The following is a 13,246-nucleotide window of genomic DNA, read 5'->3' as shown; positions in this document are numbered from 1 at the left end:
TACACACAGTTATTTCCAACAGATAATATATAGCTGGTTGGCATCTCTTAATGCTGAATATTCCCTTTTCTATACCATATTAGTATAATACCTTTTATATAGTAGAGGCTTTTTAAATGTTATTAATGAATTTAGTTTAAAGAAATGTGTTTGTTCCATTTTTGCCTGTTAAACTGTTTAAAATTCAGGCCATCTTAGAAAAGTAATTGTTGGGCTGGACATGGTTGCTCACGCCTGTAATGCCAGCACTTTGGGAGGTCTAGGCAGGCAGATCACTTGAGGCCAGGAGTTTGAGACCAGCCTGGCCACATGGCAAAACCCCATCTCTACTAAAAATACAAAAAAAATTTAGCTGGGCATGGTGGCACATGCCAGTAATCCCAGCTGCTTGGGAGGCTGAGGCATGAGAATTATTTGTATCTGAGAGACAGAGTTTGAAGTGAGCCAAGATTGTGCCACTACACTCCAGCCTGGACAACAGAACAAGACTCTGTCTCAAAAAAAAAAAGAAAAGTAGTTAATTTTTTGTGGTAGCTTTATTGAGATATAATTTACATATTGTACAATTAGCCATTTAAAGTATACAATTTAGTGGTTTTTAATATATTCACAGAGTTGTGTAACCATCACCATATTCAATTTTAGAACATTTTCCTCATTACCAAAAGAAACCCTGTACCTTGTAGCAGTTAACCTCTTCCCATTTATTCCCACCAGCCCAGGAAACCCTCAGTCCACTTTGTTTCTCTATAGATTTGTCTGTTCTGCACAGTCATATAAGTCAAATCATAAAATTGTTATCTTTTGTGACTGGTTTCTTTCACTTAGTATGTTTTCAAAGTTACCCATGTTTTAGCATGCATCCATGTTCAACATGAAGAATGGGTTTTATTCTTGTTTGTTGGTTTGGATGTATAGATTGAGCGTCCAAAACCCGAAACTGAGTGCTGACATGATACTCAAAGGAAATGCTTACTGGAGCATTTTGGATTTTCAAATTTGGGATGCTCAGCTGGCAAGCATAATGAAGTATTACAAAATCTGAGAAAGTCTGAAATCTGAAACACTTCTGGTCCCAAGCATTTTGGGTAAGGGAGACTCAACCTGTCCCACATTTTGTTTACCTATTCATCTGTTAGACATTTGGGTTATTTCACCTTTTGGTTATGGCATACATGCTTTTGTTTGTGTAACTTTTCACTTCTTTGGGGAAAGTGGAATTACTAGGTCAGTTCCACTAGTAGTTGCTGGAGTAGAAATGCTAGGAGTGGAACTGCTGGGTCATGTGGTAACACTTAGGTTTATCTAAACCTTTTGAAAAACTGCCTGATTGTTTTCCGCAGTAGCTGCATGACTCTACATTCCCGTCAGTAGTGTGTGAGCGTTCCACTTACTCCACATCCTCAGCCACACTTGTTACTGTCTTTGTGAAATGGTTCATCGTCGTGATTTGATTTGCATTTTCCTGGTGGTTAATGATGTTAAGCATCTTTCATGTGCTTGCTGGCCATTTGTATATCCTCTTTGGAAGAATATCTGTTCAAATCCTTCTGCTGTTTTCAAATTGGGCCCCTTATTAGAGAATATGGTTTGCAAATATGTCTCCCATTCTGTGGGTTGTCTTCACTTTTATGATGGTGCTGTTTGCAGCACAAAACTTTTAGTTTTAGTGAAGCTGAATTTATGTTTATTTTGTTGCTTATACTTTTCTGTTATACCTAAGAAACCATTGTCTCCAAGGTTTTTAATTTACTCCTGTGTTTTCTTATAAGGGCTTTATAGTTTTAGCTCTTATATTTGGTTTTTGGTCTATTTTCAGTTAATTTTTGAATATGGAGCAAAGTAACTAAAGCTTTTGAAAACTAATAGAGCTTTGCAAAATTATTTTTAATTTTTGAATATGGAGCAAAGTAAAACTTGAAAACTAATAGAGATTTGCAAAATTATTTTCTTTCTGATTTTAAATACTTTTAAATTAGATAAATGATATAGTTCAATGTTATTTCTTCATTGATTTATTACTAGAATTGAATGTCTGACAAAGCATAAACAATAACATCTCATAAGAAGAGGAGGAATACTGACTAATATTGTATAGTAATACAAAGGTTTGAGGGGCAATTTAAATAAAAGTTTTAAATAAAAATTTTAAATAAAAGTTACCCAGAGTCATTGGGTACTCTCTTTTCCCTTATGTATTGATTTTGGTCTTAGCAAATATATAAATTTCTTAAAGTGTGAATGCTCTTGAACTAAAGTAATAATTACCAACTTAGTAAGAGTTTTGTTAAGTGGTAAAACTTTCTTCCTTGATATTCATTACTAATTCCTGAATGATAACTAAGTATTTCAATTAATAGTTCCTAGCAGAGGTAGAATTACAACACGGTTTGGGAAATGCTGAGTAGATAGAGTCCCACAGTCTGGATACTAATAATACAGATGATGTAACTCAGTCATTAACCCCTGAGTATGTATTCCCATAACTTGATTATGATAGATGGCATTTTTTTTTATTGTGGTAGAATAAATATAAAATTTGCCATCTTAGCCATTTTTAAGCATATAGTTCTGTAATGTTAACTTTACTGCTGTGCAGCCAATCTCTGGAAACTCTTCATCTTGCAAAACTGAACTCCTTACCCATTAAACAACAATTCCCATTCCCTCTTCCTCCAGCCCCTGAAAACCACCAGTAATTTGAATTTGACTACTCTGGGTACCTTATGTAAGTGGAATCATACTGTATTTGTCTTTTTGCGAATGGCTTATTTCACTTAGCATAATGTCTTCAAGGTTCATCCATGTTGTAAACGTGTATCAGAATTTCATTCCTTTTGAATAAGGGTAAATAATATTCTACCCTATGGATATATGCCACGTTTTGTTTATCTGTGCCTATATCAATAGAAATTTGGGTTGTTTGTACCTTTTGACTATTGTGAATAACGCTGCTGTGAACATGGGTTCGTGATTGAACATATCTGTTCAAGTCCTTGCTTTTAGTTCTTCTGGGCATATACCCTGATGTAGAATTGCTGGATAATATGGTAATTTTATTTTTAATTTTTTGAGGAACTACCATGTATGATCATGATTGTATTTTGAAGTTAGTGTGATCTAACCCTAGTTTATTTTCCAACAGATTATAACCCCCTTTACATTAGGCCAGGCAGGTGACTCATGCCTGTAATCTCATCACTTTTGGGGAGGTCAAGGTGGGAGGATTGCTTGAGCCCAGGAGTTGGAAACCAGCCTGGTTAACATAATGAGATCCTGTCTCTTAAAAAAATATGCCGAGTGTGGTGGTACACTCTGGTAGTCCTAGCTACCTGGGAGGCTGAGATGGGAGGATTGCTGGAGTCCAGGAGGTCATGGCTGCAGTGATCCATGACTGTGCCACTGCACTCCAGTCTGGGTGACAGAGCAAGACCTTGTCTCAAAAGAAAAAAAAATTACTATTAAATGTCCAAGGTGGTCACATGCTTTTAATAAGAAAACAAGAATGTTTTTGTACAGAGTATATCCTGAGCAGATAATGAGAAGTTTTTGGGTTTCAGATTGAGCGTCAGTTTATCGTAGCTTGTTTCCTTTGCTTAAAAACCAGTTTGTAATGGAAAGAGTATTGTGCTGATGGGTGTAAAGGTAGATGAACACAATAGGGCGTTTAGATCTTTAAATGGATTAAAGTAATATTAATAAAAGTTTTCTGGGCCGGGCGCGGTGGCTCAAGCCTGTAATCCCAGCACTTTGGGAGGCCGAGACGGGCGGATCACGAGGTCAGGAGATCGAGACCATCCTGGCTAACAGGGTGAAACCCCGTCTCTATTAAGAAATACAAAAAACTAGCCGGGCGAGGTGGCGGGCGCCTGTAGTCCCAGCTACTCGGAAGGCTGAGGCCGGAGAATGGCGTGAACCCGGGAGGCGGAGCTTGCAGTGAGCTGAGATCCGGCCACTGCACTCCCGCCGAGACTCCGTCTCAAAAAAAAAAAAAAAAAAGTTTTCTGAAAAGGTTTTTCTTAAAATTTGGAATTGTTCATAAATATATTTCAGTATGGTATTCTCAATAAAATTTGCTTACAAGATTATTTTAGTAGTTTAAGTTTCAGTGCTGAAACTGATAATTTAATAATTTGAGGTAGAAATATTTCTAAAACAGAATACATGATTCTCTGGCTTTCATTTAATATAACCTTGATGATTAAGGTTTATTTAAAAAATCAATGTTACATGGTGTCATATTCTTTTAAGATGCATAGTAAGGCTGTGTGATCTGTTAGCAATAGTGAAATGCCTAACATCGGATATTTCGAGTTCTTGTCTTGCTTTTCTCTTTTTCCCAATAGCTTTTTTTTTTTTTCCTAAACTGCCAGTCAGCCTGCTTATAATAGCTTCATTTCCCAATTAAAGTATTTTTAATCTACTATGGCTCTGAAACTAACCAGGCTTGTTGAGTAAAATAGAATAAATGTATTCTCGGCCGGGCGCAGTGGCTCAAGCCTGTAATCCCAGCACTTTGGGAGGCGAAGACGGGCGGATCACGAGGTCAGGAGATCGAGACCATCCTGGCTAACACGGTGAAACCCCGTCTCTACTAAAAGATACAAAAAAAAAAAAAAAAAAAAAAACTAGCCGGCCGTGGCGGCGGGCGCCTGTAGTCCCAGCTACTCGGGAGGCTGAGGCAGGAGAGTGGCGTAAACCCAGGAGGCGGAGCTTGCAGTGAGCTGAGATCCGGCCACAGCACTCCAGCCTGGGTGACAGAGCGAGACTCCGTCTCAAAAAAAAAAAAAAAAATGTATTCTCAGGTAAAGATTTCACTCATCATTTTGCCTGTCAATATCATGAGAAACGTTATTATATGTATTGGCTTCTTAAGAGTGCTTACTGCATACTCTCTGATTTCAGCCTATGTTTTGAGTAGATGGTTCATGTTTTATTTCATGAGAACTTATTGTTTCTCATTATAACATGTAGAATTATACTCTTGAACCCCTCTCCTCTTTTATTAGGTAATAGGTGGTAGAAGATAACAGAGTAATCGAGTTATCATTGCCAAATTATACATGACTTAGAAAGTATAAATTACGGCCGGGCGCGGTGGCTCACGCCTGTAATCCCAGCACTTTGGGAGGCCGAGACGGGCGGATCACAAGGTCAGGAGATCAAGACCATCCTGGCTGACACGGTGAAACCCCGTCTCTACTAAAAGTACAAAAAACCAGCCGGGCGAGGTGGCGGGCGCCTGTAGTCCCAGCTAATCGGGAGGCTGAGGCAGGAGAATGGCGTAAACCCAGGAGGCGGAGCTTGTAGTGAGCCGAGTGGGCGCCACTGCACTCCAGCCTGGGCGACAGAGCAAAGACTCCGTCTCAAAAAAAAAAAAAAAAAAAAAGAAAGTATAAATTACTTCTACTTTTTTTCCCCTCCAGGTATTTAACGAGCAGGATTAACATGTCTGACAGGTTGTCTGAATCTGAAACCTTAGCTACAAACTCTACTGTTAGCTGATTCATGGAAACAGTAAATTGGTGTAGGCTGTTAGCTGTTATAAAACAGGAAAAGAAGGTTATGAGATTTTTGGTTCCATTACATTTTTGGCCTTTGGAAAATTGTGTTCTATCTTAAATATTTGTCATTAAAAATTCTAAAAAATATATCAAGACCTGCCCCGTTTTATCTTTTCCCATTATTTTCTTCAACATTTCATAATTTTGGATTTTTGTTTTTCAAAGATGAGTGAGAAACTTTTGTTCCTTATCACTGATTTGTAGTTATTTAAGCATACTCAGTGTTTCAGAGATTGTTGCTGGGAGGCCTAAATCTGGGAGCTAGAGTAATCTGGCACAGAATCAGAATTCACTGTCAGCAGATTCAACTACTTTCTCATCTTCCTTCTTTGTATCTACAGACTTAAAAGCTATCTGGGGCCGGGCACGGTGGCTCACGCCTGTAATCCCAGCACTTTGGGGGGCCGAGGCAGGCGGATCACGAGGTCAGGAGATCGAGACCATCCTGGCTAACACAGTGAAACCCCGTCTCTACCAAAAAAAAAAAATGCGAAAAATTAGCCAGGCGTGGTGGCGGGCGCCTGTAGTCCCAGCTACTCGGGAGGCTGAGGCAGGAGAATGGCGTGAACCCGGGAGGCGGAGCTTGCAGTGAGCTGAGACCGCGCCACTGCACTCCAGCCTGGGCGACTGAGGGAGACTCCGTCTCAAAAAAAAAAAAAAAAAAAAAAAACTATCTGGATTTTAGTTACTTGATTGAATTTTTGAAGTATATAAAGGATTCCTGTTTTATCTCCCAATTTAATCCCCCATTAGGTTATCTGTCCTGTTTTCCTTTTGCTCAGTTATATCCTATGGGACTCATAGATAAACAAAGGTATTTTACCTCTTCTTTTACTTTTCAAGAGGGGAATATTGTCAGGATAGTCAAGTACCAGAAATACTCATTTTGTCTTTTGTTTGTTCACTTTGCACTTCACACCATATATACTTTTTTGGTGCTCCTTCCCATAACAGACTTAACCCATTAATAGCAGCTCTGGGGCAAGCATGCCTACCTAGTAACATAAAGACTTCATCAGGGCCGGCTACACTTGGGGATATGCTGTTAGTTCATGACATGGAGCAACTAACAGCTGTTGAGATATAAAAAGGAAATAGGCAATTTAGATGATGTGCCTTATTTTAGTGTTAAATGAGCCTGTGTGTTTGGCTGTTGATGTAGCACGTACAGATCTCTAAAAACTGACTGCTGGGATGCAGCCATGGGAATCCAAATCAGTGTTTTCTTTCTGATTAAAACTAGATGCACACAGTTTTAGAAGTCTCACTTGACAACCTCTGAAATATTTAATTTTGGATTTTGTTCCTCTACAGCAGAGTTTTGAGGCTTGTAGTTGAGTGCATTGCTTTGCTTTAACATGTGTTAATCCAGTTGGATTTGCTGCTGTGTGTTCCCAAGAATATACATATACAAACTCACACATACTCCATTAGTTTTTCATTATGATTTCTGTATATCATGCAATGGATGTATCTTGTCAGAGAGACTGTCTTTCTTGTAAATTAAGCTTACAGTTATTAAATGAGAACATTTGAGACAGTAATGCCATCTGACAATATTGAAAGTAGGGCCGAGCGCGGTGGCTCATGCCTGAAATCCCGGCACTTTGAGAGACCGAGGAGGGCGGATCACTTGAGGCCAGGAGTTTGAGATCAGCCTGGCCAACATGGTGAAACCCTGTCTCTACTAAAAAATTAGCTGGGCCTGGTGGTGCACACCTGTAATCCCAGCTACTCAGGAGGCTGAGGCATGAGAATTGCTTGAACCCAGGAGGCAGGGGTTGCAGTGAGCAGAGATCGTGCTACTGCACTCCAGCCTGGGTGACACAGTGACGACTCCATCTCAAAAAAAAAAAAAAAGTGGCCACCCAGTCTGCAGAAAGATACAGTCAGTAAAAGTTACCTATGTATATAGGTTTGAAAAGGTCTACTGTTCTCAGCTTCATTTACACACACAGATATGGTAAATGGTATGTCTCTATTCCACTGAATACTGCTTTTTATTTCAAGAACACCACACTGTTAGTCCATAGTGAAATACTCTGCAGAGTTTCAAACATGTTTATTTGAAAGTCTAATTAAATGATAACAGAGAGAAAATTTCCTGAAGTGTAATCTTCTTTTATACAGTCAGTATGTGCTTGATTGAATTAAGGAATTTATATTTGGTTTTACTTTCCTTAAAAGTTCCAAAATTATTTTTCCCCTAGGAAGATGAGAATGTGCCTACTGCTCCTGATCCTCCAAGTCAACACTTACGTGGGCATGGGACAGGCTTTTGCTTTGATTCCAGGTAGATTTTTCTTTCCTTTGTATAATTTGGGTTAATTTAGGCCAGTGGTTCTCAAAGGTGGTCCTTGGGAACTCATTAGAAATGCACATATGTAGGGCCTGGCCTAGCTGAACCAGAAACACCAACACTGGGCATAGGCCCAGCAATCTGTGTTTTAACGTGTCCTCTGACTGATTCTGATGCATGCAATCATTTGAGAACCAGTGCCATAAAAACTTTTAGCTATTAAACCAAATGCACTGGTGGGAAGTTATGAGTTGTATTTATCCTTACAGTCTTACAAAAGGCATTTTCTGTTAAACGTGGAAGAATTCTTGGTACTAATAATTTCACATAATTGTGATTGGATTTGGAAGGTTTTAAGGGGAAAAAAAGGTTTTGTTAATCTAATTGTAAAACTAAATTTAGAGGCTCTATAAATGGGTTACACAATTGTCTACAGCAAGCATTTAGAAGCAGAGAAAGGTTTCTGGAGTAAAGACTTGTAAGGTAGGTTGTTTAGTATGAATATCAGCTAACTAGATAAATGGAACCTTGTCATATATGGACAAGTTACTGTTGTTCTACATTTATTAGAAATATGTAATTTTTTCATTTTTCTCTTTAAGCTTTGATGTTCACAAGAAGTGTCCCCTCTGTGAGTTAATGTTTCCTCCCAACTACGATCAGAGCAAATTTGAAGAACATGTTGAAAGTCACTGGAAGGTGTGCCCGATGTGCAGCGAGCAGTTCCCTCCTGACTATGACCAGCAGGTGTTTGAAAGGCATGTGCAGACCCATTTTGATCAGAATGTTCTAAATTTTGACTAGTTACTTTTTATTATGAGTTAAGACAGTTTAGCGGTAAAAAAAAAAAAAAAAAAATCACCTAAAATAGACCACTGAGGAGACCATAGAGTGATGCCTTCATGCACCCTCTATTGCACTTTCTGACCAGGAGCTACTTTGAGTTCGGTGTTACTAGGATCAGGGTCAGTCTTTCGTTTATCAATAAATTTTAATCTGTTAATCTTACTTGCTTTAAAACAAAGTTCTTGTGTGTTCTTATCTTTATTTATTCCCTAGTTTGCAGAATTGTCTGAATAAAGGATACAAGGATTATTTCAATGTTACTGCACTGAAAAATGTGTATGTATTAGTGTGCTACATTATTTAGCAGAATATTCACAAGTTTCTGTTGACCTTGTTGATTGAGCATGACTACTAAATATTATGTAATAAAAAGCATTTATCATAACAGTCTTGTGAAGTAGTTCTTCAAATACAGAGAGTTCTATAATTTAGCCCATGAAATGATAGGTTTTTAATTTCCAGAAATGGAGCTGCATGTAGAATGAGATCACATGCTTTTTATATGTGAAATGTTGGTTTTAGCAATTAACAGAAGGCATATTTTGCTAATTTTATGACAAAATTTTAGAATAACCTGAATGATTATTTTTAAACTATCTTAAAGTTGTGTGTATATATCTAATGGGAAAATGGAACAAGAGATGTCAATATTGTTTTCTGATTAAATGATCTCATAACAGGGGTGTTTGTGGCATAAAATCACAGAATATATATCAGTATCTTTTTTACATTTTCCTGATGAGAATATAAATTTGAAATATTCTCAGTAAGTGATTAAAAGTATAATGCATAAACCCAAATCAAAGTAATGTGTTTCTTCAGTTATGTCTCTGCTGTATAGAACTCTCACTAACATTAAAGAACGAGGACACATTTTCCAAGATCTATGATTTCATTGTTGTCACATTTATTTGTGAGTTTTTCAGTAATCTAGCACCTTGAACATCTTTTTTTGGTTTGGGCCTTTAAAATTCTTCTGAACTGTATTCCCTTTCCCTTTTATAATGTGCATGTGAATAATTTAAAGTACCAGCTTTTGATTTTGCTGCTTTTGTAGTTATCAAAATAGTTTACATTTGTTCTGAGCAAACTAAGCTATTGAAGATGTTAACGTAATATTTAGACTTGGGGGCATTTTGGGTTGCTATATGTGAACTGCAGCATATGTCACTTGTATTTGTTTGTGGAAGCAGAGTTTGTATATTGTTAGAATCCTTTAAAAAGTTTGAGTCTAGGGCAAACCAGTATTAGGCATTCGTATGCCAGCTGTTAGGACACAGCAGTCCTAGGAAGCAATAGCTTTGGAGACTCCAAGTTTCAGCTTCCTGACGGGTTATATGACGAGCAGAATATACTTAGGTAAAATATGTTCAACAATGGGAGCATTTTTGTTGCAGTTAATAATTATGGGCCATGTTAATCCAAAAGTATCCTTTGAATATTACAGTAGTAGACGCTGTTGATCTTACTGGCCTAGAACTTATTTTAAAATAGTTTAAATCCAAGCTTGTTATTGATAGAAAAGTAATACAGGCTAATCTAAGCAAAAAATGTAAGGGAATAAAGTCTACGTGCATCAGCTGAACAGCCTTAGAATGAGGAACTGAATGGATATATTTATTAATTTCCATGGTAAACTTGATACTGGTTTTCATAATAGACACTAAGGGAAATAAAGAGCCATATTTATTTTTGGGTCAGAGGCAGTTTATTTTCAATGTGATTTCATTTACATTTATAAGCAGCTTTTCTTGACAGGAATTTTGATTAAATTGCCTTCAGTTCTAAAACAAACCTCTGTTGCTTTCAGACTTAATGTGCTCTGTCCCCAACAAAACATATGAAAATATAATTTAAAGCACAGTTTTCACAGACACAGTACAATACATTCACTATACACAGTATAACAAAATATTCCCATCCTTACCTGTTTAGTAATACTGTCACAATGAATAAGTAAATAGAAATTGGAATTTATCATTGAAAGAAATGTAACATGCACAATGACTATTTTATGACTGTTTAGCTGTTGAACTACTGATCCAGCCTGCAGTTTCTTGCACTAGAAGGAGCGAAGCTAAATAATAATTGCTGGCCTAAAAAATTTTTTTTGGTCGATTGTAGGTAGATATGAAATAGCCAAGTGGGGCCTTCTTATGCACCAACTAGTTGCGTCTCATATCTGGATCACCCTTTTAAACATAGGATAACACTGTATATGCAGGACCAAGGCCATACTTCAGATCTGAGGAAATTTTTAGAGGGCAATGTCTTTATAAATACTTTAAAATCCCTCATTATGAGAGATTCAGAACTTAATGAATACAGAGGTTTACTCATCTGGCTAACAGAATTGTCATCCTTTCAAAATGTTTGAAAATTGAGGAGGGACCCCTGCTTCCCAGCTATATGTTACGTAAGACTTTTCATCAAATGGGAACATGGGAAGAAACTTTTTAATAAGCAATTTGAGTTTGTTTTATGGGCAGTTAGCTATCTTGAAGCATTTTTTATTGCATAATTAGGCAACTGGTAAACTCTCATGTTTAAGGAATAGCACTTGGGAGAAAAGAACACTCAAGGCATGATGGTACTGTCGGTGAGGAAAAACTTCAGGAATGGTCCAGGTGTAGGTTACTCTAACGGGTCATATTAGTCACGCTTTTCTTTGACCACCTGCTGCAAGAAGCACTTAATTGTCAATAAGGCTCATTTTCATATTTCAGCAAAGTGTTTTATAAAGCTAAACAGACATTTCCAATGAGAACGCAGACCTCTCTACAATGTGATGAGAAAAGTGCCTTTTAAAAATAAGTCAAAAATGAGCATGAAGAGGAGGCAACAGGGGTCTTAACGAAAATGTTCCTCTTTGAAACGTGCTTAGAATTTTAGTTCTGATTTGCAACCCACAGGTTTGGTAGGGCAGTGGTTGCGAGAATTGGCAACACATAAACATTAAATTGTTGGCAATAGAGAACTACAAAGTGCTTTAAAACTTCATCTGAAGATGAAGATATAACTAAATTTCACACACACAAAATTTGCACTTAAGTATTTCAAAGTGTTTCCTAACAGATTTCAGGGAAAAGTATTTCACTAAGTGGGTATCTTGGTCCGCAGATATCAATAGGCATAAATTGAATCCCTTGTATCCAGCAGGCACTCAATGAATGTGTATTAAATGAATGAATGAACTGAATAGACTATTTTGTACAAAATGCCATTTATAACACTAAAATGACTAGTAAGTCAGATGGCAAGATTTTCAGCTTTTTAAAGGGCAAAAGGATTTGCAAGATAATATAAAACACAGAAAGCACACCTTTTATGTATGTTATTTAAATATGAAAATATTTTTAGCATATTATGTTAAACATTCTTTCTTATTTATATTTCCATTACCTAAAGTCTTTCTACTCACAAATACTAACTCCATTATGTAAGGCATGGTAACCAGTTTGATAATGAAGGTATTATTTTGGTTTTGAACATATGTGAGTTGATGTGTTGAAAACTTCAATCACATTACAATCTTGAAAAAACATCTCAGTGCCAGCCCCTCCTCCCCCCAGTTGATACCACTGCAATACAATTCTACAATATGCAACATGCCCTCAATTTTATTTTGTTTTGGGGGAAATGTGCTGAAGAACCTAGAGCTTGTTTTGTTTAGCACCTTATATCAAAGTAATGAAAATGGGTATGATGATTACATGTGCAAATGTACAAAATCATTAACTCTACAAAGATACATCATTCCAAAATTACAGAAAAAATTTAAAGCATGCATTTAATTCTTTTTCTTTAAAGGGTTGCTGAATGCTTCCCCTGAAAAAAGGTGGCTGTTTTCAAAATCAGCAACTGCTGGTGAGGATTTCTTGGCACAGTTATGACCAGCATGTTATTGCTGCATCTTCCTGATGATCTCAGCCGACACCGGGGGATGGAAATTGATTGTGTGGTGCCGCAGGCCCTGAGCTGTCTTGTAACTCTTCCCACAGCGACATTTGAATGGTTTGCGGACACGAATCTGTGTTCTGTGACCATTCTTAGCGTGATATTTTATGCCATTCACATTCTGTGGAGAAGACGAAAATATTTCTTATTAGATGGATTCACAGAATGCCTGTCAAACTTGGGAAACCTCAGTTTGGGTCTGGACTGCAGTTCCTGGATGGCAGCTGTTTAGAGTGTAGTCTTTTGCAAGGACTCCAGTTGGGACCCTTAGGGACATTCTGGTGTGTCAATCATGGGCTGTACGGATGGCCACACACACAGCTGACTCCAAATTTCAGATGTGCCTCAATTACTCTGAAAATGAAATTACTGATTTCTTCCAATTTTATATAAAATATATATTTAGGACTTAGACTGTATAAAGAAAATCCTCTGAATCTTTTCCATTCTAAATAACAGTGAACAATCCTATACAAATGTCTTCAGCATGTCCAACAAAATATCTTTCTAAAGAAAAAAAACATTAGGGCACATCTCAAAGTTTGACGTATAGAAATTTTTGATTTGAAAACTCAATTTA

The 13,246-nt window shown here is 37.3% G+C and overlaps 2 protein-coding genes across 10 annotated transcripts in view; one reads left to right on the top strand and one right to left on the bottom strand.

Moving 5' to 3' along the window:
• TAX1BP1 (Tax1 binding protein 1) overlaps positions 1–9,595 on the top strand; it is a 92,377-nt gene extending 82,782 nt beyond the window's left edge. For all 7 annotated transcript variants that reach the window (XM_025381209.1, XM_025381208.1, XM_025381212.1 and 4 more), the window contains 2 exons: positions 7,775–7,857; positions 8,466–9,595. In XM_025381209.1, the coding sequence (XP_025236994.1) occupies positions 7,775–7,857; positions 8,466–8,667 (285 nt within the window). In that variant the 3' untranslated portion in view covers positions 8,668–9,595. The remainder of the gene's footprint in view (positions 1–7,774; positions 7,858–8,465) is intronic.
• Positions 9,596–10,394: 799 nt separating this feature from the next.
• The window catches only part of JAZF1 (JAZF zinc finger 1), a 352,768-nt gene continuing 349,916 nt past the window's right edge, over positions 10,395–13,246 (bottom strand). For 2 of the 3 annotated variants that reach the window (XM_025381216.1, XM_025381214.1), the window contains exon 5: positions 10,399–12,787. In XM_025381216.1, the coding sequence (XP_025237001.1) occupies positions 12,611–12,787 (177 nt within the window). In that variant the 3' untranslated portion in view covers positions 10,399–12,610. Of the gene's footprint in view, positions 12,788–13,246 lie in introns of all 3 variants that reach the window. The other variant, XM_025381213.1, reaches the window with a different exon arrangement.

This window comes from Theropithecus gelada, chromosome 3, assembly GCF_003255815.1.
Source record: "Theropithecus gelada isolate Dixy chromosome 3, Tgel_1.0, whole genome shotgun sequence".
NCBI classification, from domain to species: Eukaryota; Metazoa; Chordata; class Mammalia; order Primates; family Cercopithecidae; genus Theropithecus; species Theropithecus gelada.
Note: the sequence above shows the minus strand (reverse complement) of the source record. Positions and strands in the feature narration are given on the sequence as shown.